Here is a 7,811-nt window from a genome sequence, read left to right as displayed (position 1 = left end):
ATTACTGAGCTAAATGAACACCGGCCAAAGATATGTCACCTTTCAGACAACTTGCTTAAAAAGACAGCTGAATTTACACTAAGAACTTGAGAATAAAACTGAATACCTACCTCTGTTACAATAATTGCATTCTGAGAACTTTAGGCTAAAAAGTCTTCAAAAGTCTTGCTGATTTAGTTTGTATAGGGTTGAAACAGCATTTACAGTACTGTGGATTTATAGTAATAAAGAAATCACCAATTCTCAGGTATTGACAACAAATGACGTCATGTTTCTTGTGAACTAAAATGTTTCTAAAGTATTTGTACTTGGGCAATAATAGACCTTTGTAAAAGTGCGCAATGACCAAAGAGAGATGGAGTAAACTAAAGAAGTGCAGATCTGTCAAGAGAACATGAGTGAGCCCGACCCAAGAGCTCACCAGCTCTTCGCCATGACATGCGTGTCCAGATGGTTGTTGTGTGATTGGGTAGAAACAGGAAGCAGCTGTGGCCAACGCAGAGCACCCACGCTTCAGTGGGAACTAACCGTGGAGAGAGTGCATTTGCATGAGAGGGATAATCTGGCCAGCACCCCCTCACACCACCCCATCAGCCTCAATCCCAAATCTCACTTCTCTTTTCCTCTTTGACTTATGATAGTACAGCACAAATAGACCCCGCCCATTCAGAGAAACTTTAAAGATGTCAAAACCAAGTAATAAGAGACAAGAATAAATTGGTCAGGCAGACAAATCAATGTCCCTTGTGTTTCAAAATCTACTGCCAGATTTATCAGTTAATCAGGATAATAAACTACTAAAATTATTATTATTATTTTGGTGAATTATGAGCAAATACAATAAGTACATTTATTGCACCATATACGTACAATCTTCATACAGAAAGAGAAATCTACTAATACAGTATAAAATAACTAATTGTCTAAAAACACACAATGGAAAATAACATTGCAGCTTAATAAAAACTAGAAGAAAAAAAGATGCAAAGGTTATTATTAGTTGTAGATATAGTGTGGAGAAAGGTTGTGGAGGAATTCTGTGTGCCTGTCCTCCTATAGTCCAGCTGCGGGCTACCCCTGCTGTTCTGACAGCCCTCCTCCGCTCCTTAGGGATGGACTTACTACTTGCACTGCTGGCTAATTTTACAAAGTTTCAACACTCCGGCCAACCGCACAATCCTAAAATATTCATTAACCCTCTTGACAAAAAGATGAAAAATAAATGACACCCTTTTTTCATGGGCTTCCAGTTTTTCTAAGATTGTTTCATGAAAATTACATGACTGATTCATCTCATGTGAGCACAATCTATAATCGGATGCAGATGAAGACAACACAAGAGTCAGAGTTTAGAATTGAATTAGTCTGTTAAATCCCATTTGCCTTTTGAGGTGTATTAACAGTTCAGCCTGACTCCCTGTAAGAATGGTTTTGCAGTTGCAAGAAGCAACCAAATCAATCAGCCGTCTCTCTTTCAATTTTCCCAGACTGCAGTCAACACAGACTTTGCGTTTCACTCCAAAACAAATCAGTTGTACTTTGACATTGAAAATGTAATGCTAATGCAGAGGCATAAAAACAACAAACAGAAAGACATTTCAGGGAAGCCGGTCTCATCCAAATAAAGTGACAGAATTCAAAACCTACTGAAAATACAACAAAAAAATCCAAACAAATGAATTCAAAACTGCATTATTCTGACTTTACAGAAAATTATTTATTTTGTAACCTGGCCAAAACCATTCGTGTTCAAATTCATTCATTCATTACTTTGTGATTTGGCCTGGGTGAGTTTCCTCACCACTGGACCAGCAACTTTTACTCCTCATGCCATCTGTGGCCATTCATTTAGTGCTCCACTATGCTCCTCTCCATCCATCAACGGTAAATGCATCAAGCCACAGTTATTATCTGCTTCTACAATGCATAATTTTTCGCCAGGTTTATAGCTGGTGTCGTCATCAAAACCTCTCTCTCTAAGACCTGGAAGTCCTCTAGTTTATGAAAACAGCAATTCTGATGGTTTCCCTCCAATTTTTGTGTTAACTGAAAAAACTAAACCAACCATACTGTCCTCTAGGAGGAGGATGAAGAGTCCATCTTTAAAACCCCTTCCAAGGCACAAAGACATTCCTCTGGTTTACCAGCTGTGGTCCGAGACCGCACTGGCTTAGCAACAGGAAGAGCACTGCAAGAGTTGATCTGTGGGTAACTCTTATCATGACACCAGAATGCCTGCAGTGTTGACCAACTTCCCCTCCAAATCCATTCACCAAGACACAACACAATGGGAGAGTTGGCTCTAAGGTGTCTAACGCTCTGTCTATGCAGGAGCAAGAGCAGTTAAACACGGAGAGCCGTTGAATTCATTCTGTTCACACAGAAGGTAGGGCGGGCTGAACATTGTACTAGCTGGCAGTTCCCTTTTGGATAAGTGCACTCAGAAGGAAACAACATACTCAAGACCCCATGTTCCCTTTTAGTGCAAACTTGGCACATTTCCTCTACATTACAAGGAAAAGAGTTGCAGCTCCACTCAGTGATGCAACTGTTTTCAGGAAGGCACAACTGCGGTATGCTAATTTTGAGGCTATGCACACGGTTAAAAGCACAGTTTTACAAAATCATGAGTGCTGATTTGAGTCAATCCATTCTGACTACATAAATTATAGTAAATATGAAACTGCGCAGAAATGTCAGTTTCGTTGCAATCACAAAAAACAGAGATTGTCTTTTTTCACCACAGTTCTCTAAAAGAATGTTCATGAAAAAGACAGAAAAAGACCCAAGACGAATCAACCATTTATTTCAAGAAATGAACTCAGCATCATAGTCATACTAACATAAAACTCATCAATTAGTGTAATCTGAACACGTGTTCAGCGACCGCAGCCAAATGTCTTGTTCCACTCTTCATATAGCTCCAGATCTTTAGAAGAGACACTGGGCCGCACTGTTTTGAGAGCCTCCTGGAAGTCATTGTAAAGTATCGGCCGAACCTGTTCTGCCGAGATGGTAGCAATGTCACTTAGGCGGATGCTTCGGATGGGGCCTAGGGCTGCTTCACGACACAGCTGTGTCATATCTGCCCCTGAAAACCCCTCTGTGCCCTGTACAACATTCTCCATCTCATCTGCTCCCAGCTGGCTTTTCTCACGGGACATGAGGTTAGTCACTATCTGCCGGCGAGCCTCAGCTTCTGGGAGAGGGATGTAGAGTCGCTTGGCCAAGCGACGGCGAGCTGCTTCATCAATCTCTTGTGGCCGGTTGGTGGCACCAACCACCAGGATGCGATCTTCTGCTGAGGTGGCGGCTCCATCCAGCTGGACAAGAAACTCTGTTTTGATCCGACGGGAAGAGTCATGCTCTCCGTCTGTGCGCTGAGAAAGAAGAGAATCGATCTCATCGATAAAGATGACGGCAGGTTGGTGACACCGAGCAATTGCAAAGAGTGCCCGTACCATCTTCTCGCCCTCTCCAACCCACTTTGAAGTGAGTGACGAAGCACTGATGCTGAAAAAAGTGGCTCCAGACTGGCACGCTATGCACTTCCCTATAAGGGTTTTACCAGTGCCTGGCGGACCAAACAGAAGAATGCCTTTAGGTGGACCTCTAAGGCCAGTAAATATATCAGGCCTCAACATGGGCCAAACTACAATCTCTTTGATTGTGGCTTTGGCAAACTCCAGACCGGCAATATCATCCCAAGCTACCGGGGGTCCATGGTCCATGATCTCACTCATGATAAGTTCAATGATTTTGGGCTCAAAGTTCTTTAGTCGCTCATCAACTGGTTGCATGTCTTGTGGTGCGTTTTCCTTCCAGTTGCTCTCTTCCTCTTGCCTTGGCATAGGAGAGACGAATTTGGAGGATGCCCCACGAGGCCGATTTGCCCCAAGGCATTTCTTGGTGATTGCAGCAACATTGGCCGCAGAGCCTCGCTGACCCTGATGGGAATGCTTTTTTTGCTGGTCAACGATGAACTGCTCTCGTGCTGATCTAAAATTTGTGCTGACGCCTTCCTCTCTTCTCCGTCCCCTGCCTCGCAGTTCCTGCTCGCCTTGTGATGGGAATGAGCTTCTGTTGCTTTCAGTTCCTGAGCCGTAGAAGTTCTTCCTCTTGGAGGGGTTTGTGGAGGAAAAGAACACAGGCTGATTATGCACATTGGATCCACTTGTGCGTCCCACACTAGACTGAGACACACTAGCATTGCCTGTGGAACTGAAATTGTTATGGGTAAACATAGGCATTGATCCTGTTGGAACATTTGGAGGATTTTGTGCCAAGGACATATGCAGAGGGGCTCCTTGAAGTCCTCTAGCCCACTCTGAAGCATCGCTAAGTAGGTTACTGACCCCCCTTCCCATCTCAGCTCTAGGTGGAGGCGCAGTGGGCCCATGAGCCAGAGGCTCTCGTTTTAATCCACAATTAGGACCAGAGAGATCACTGCTTTTCTCCCCTCCCCTGCAGATTTCACCACCGACAGTGATGTTAACATCTGCCGGATCTACCAGGAGAGCGCCTTCTTTTGACCCGGCCCGCATCATCCTTTGCACGCACGGCAGGTTGAACACATTCTCGAACGTTAGGGATGACTCCCATTTGTCGCTATGGTTCTTTTGATTGCGGGCCAGTTGCAGGGCACTCTCTGCATAGTTGTTTAGCCCTGTGCGTGGGTCGTCTGAGTCCAGGACTGCGGCGTACCGCTCAGAGTAGGTCCTGAGCAGGCTGCCAGCTCCAGCCGGAGAGAGCTCAGCACTCGCCCATGCATACTGAATGGACAGGACGTGTGCCCGATAAGCATCGGCCGTCTGTTCAGGTGTACAGGAGCCAGATGAAATGTCAAAGGACCTCCTCTGCCACTCGTCCAGGTGTGCTTTGCTCATGCCTGGCCTGCTCCAGCCTGCATAAGAAGAGGGCACAGGATCAATTAATAATGTATAAAAGTAGAGAAGTACCACACAGCAATAGCATGGAAGTTCATTTAAGGCTGAGAATTATAGCAAATATTCATGCTATTTTCATAATGATATAAAAGGTGATATAAAAGTTAAGCAACACTGTGAATACCATAATAACTTGAATGCACTTAAGTAGCACAGTTTCCTGTAGTGCGACTGTCGAGTATGAGAGCATGAAGGCAGAAATGTTTTAATAGTGTTTCCAATTTAAACTTAATTCATGTGAAATCCGTTTAAACTATTTTACTGAATAAACTCAAAATTGATTCATTTGCATTATGACTTATGACTTGCATTATAAAAAAAAAAAATAATAATAAAAAAAAACTCAACTTTTTTGTACATTGTGGACAAAATGTCTTGATCGTTTTTAATGGTATTATACTTTTTGCATTAAACCATTTTTTTTAACCATTTTACTTGACTACAATGGCTGTCGCAATTGGTATATATCAAATTCTAAGTGAGACAGTGAGTCTCACATTATGAGTATTTGTATATAATTAAACATATCTAATGACAGTAACCAGAAAGTTACACTGGATATATATGTATGCATATAGAGAGTGTGTATAAAGTGCAATATCAGTCAAAATTTCAACACACTTGAATTTTTTTCTCTCATGATCTTAAAAATCTTTCAAACAAAAACTATATTAAATCATAAAAAAAAACATCAAAATGTTGAAAATAGTTTTGTAGACAAATATAAAATGCCTATATATATATATCCATATATATATAATATTGTATATAGTATATATATATATATATATATACTTCCATAATAGGCATTTGTGTTTGTCTACAAAACTAATATTTGCAAAAATATTATATCTTTCCATATATATATATATATATAATATATTATACATATATTACATGTACCTTTGTATTATTTAATATGTTTCGATTATATAATACCATATAAATTGTGAAATATATATAATATATATACATAGGGGTGATGATATATACATAACACTATCATGTACTATATATACTATACTATATATATTAATGGATCCAAACAAACTTTCATAATAAAGAAAAAACAGCCAGGTGAACAGCATACATGTGAACTTCTTCAACAGTGTTTAAAACGCATCCCACTGGAGGCACCTCATGAAGTTAGTTAAGAGAAAGAAGAGTGCGCAGAGACCAAATATAAGACTTGTCCATAACACTTTTAAATTGTGAAATGTGTTAATAATAAAGAATTAGCGTGTGTGGGCAAACACTTAACGTGTACTTTACTTACTAAAACTACAATGTGTGGGCAAACACTTAACGTGTACTTTACTTACTATAATTTCAAGCATATCCAAACAAATGTTAAGTGACAGACAAGTGATGCAAAGCCCACTCTCACGTGAACCCTAGTAACGTACTGTATTAAATACATACAGTACAATCATAAACTACACTCTTCACGGGAGCTGACAGCACAAACACACTCTCGGGTTCGGTTTGTTTTTGGTGAGGAAAGTAGCAACCTACCTCTGGGTTAAACGTATTTCTTGTGTGAATGCTGTAAAGTTCAGAAATAGCTGAAAGTCTATACAGCGATGTGGAACAAAACAACCATAATTTTGACCAAACCTCGCGCCTCCTGCGTGATCTGCGCCGATCTACGCAACTTCCGGCCACGCCATAATAAGATCGCGCGCGCCACCGCCTGGCGAAACACACAAAGATTTCACATTTTTCTTTTTATTTAGCAAATAAATAACTAAAAGTTGATAGATGAAATAGATCATATAGATTATTAAAGAAGTCATTTAATTGTTCGTTTTAGTGTTCATTGATTAAATTAATTGATTTGTATAACACTGATGTCCCAGTAAATTAATAAATGGCAGTTTCAGTTCTCTTAACATATTTATTCTCCATATTCTCCATTTCTGCCACATGAGAAAAAAATTTACAACATAATAATTACTAACAACATTAATCATAAAACACAATAGACATAAAACAAAAAAAGACATAATTCACAATTCAACTTAATAATATGAGATAGAAAGTAGAAAGTATTACATAAAAAGTCAAATTTAATAATAAAACTAAAATAGAAAGTCAGACTTTCATTATTCCTGAAAATGTCAAGACTTTGTGATGAGGAAAAATGAATCATTATATAGTTGGCTATATATAGGAGAATCTAATTATTATACATACACTGTAAAAAAAGCATTTACTTTATTTTATTTACTTTCACTTAACATATTAAGCGTCCTATATACTATAAACATATGACTATCATATCAGGAAATTGTTATTCTCTTTACAAACATATAGCATGGTTCACTTAACATATTAAGCGTCCTATATACTATAAACATATGACTATCATATCAGGAAATTAATTTATTGCGTTAATAAAAGAAAGTTTACTGAACAAGAAATCTTTTGTTGTCTTCATGAATATATTGGCTGAACGAGGCATTTAGTGAACTCAACATTACAAAACACACTAGTTTTACTTATCACAATTAGTTTTTAAACAATAACTGAGAGAACTTAAAACTCTGAACGCAACAAGTTGCCTTAAAATTTTTACGTTTTCTCAACAATTAATTTTTCACAGTGTGGTAAGTCATAATTTTTTACATAAAAGTCGAATTTATAACACAAAAACTCTCATCTCGTAATTTCGATTTATATTCGACATAATTATTATTTACCAAACATGAATTTTTTTCTTATAATTTGTTTTTTTTTACATTTTTTTTTTTACAAAAATTGTTCCAATATAGTCAAAAACTCAAAGTGCTGTGTTGCTATTTCTTTGTAGCTAACAGATTATAATAATTCGCATCATCTTTCATGCTGTTGAAGTCGCACACA

General features: G+C 38.8%; 1 protein-coding gene across 1 annotated transcript; it reads right to left on the bottom strand.

The window, feature by feature from the left end:
* Positions 1-2,790: 2,790 nt before the first annotated feature.
* Positions 2,791-6,618, bottom strand: LOC122147194 (fidgetin-like protein 1). Its single transcript, XM_042768594.1, has 2 exons — positions 6,462-6,618; positions 2,791-4,903 (listed from the first exon to the last, which is right to left on the bottom strand). Exon 2 carries the CDS (start codon positions 4,884-4,886, stop codon positions 2,880-2,882), a length of 2,007 nt encoding a protein of 668 aa, XP_042624528.1. The 5' UTR covers positions 4,887-4,903; positions 6,462-6,618; the 3' UTR covers positions 2,791-2,879.
* Between the last annotated feature and the right edge of the window lie 1,193 nt (positions 6,619-7,811).

The sequence above is a fragment of the Cyprinus carpio genome, chromosome A13 (genome assembly GCF_018340385.1).
Source record: "Cyprinus carpio isolate SPL01 chromosome A13, ASM1834038v1, whole genome shotgun sequence".
NCBI classification, from domain to species: domain Eukaryota; kingdom Metazoa; phylum Chordata; class Actinopteri; order Cypriniformes; family Cyprinidae; genus Cyprinus; species Cyprinus carpio.
Note: the sequence above shows the minus strand (reverse complement) of the source record. Positions and strands in the feature narration are given on the sequence as shown.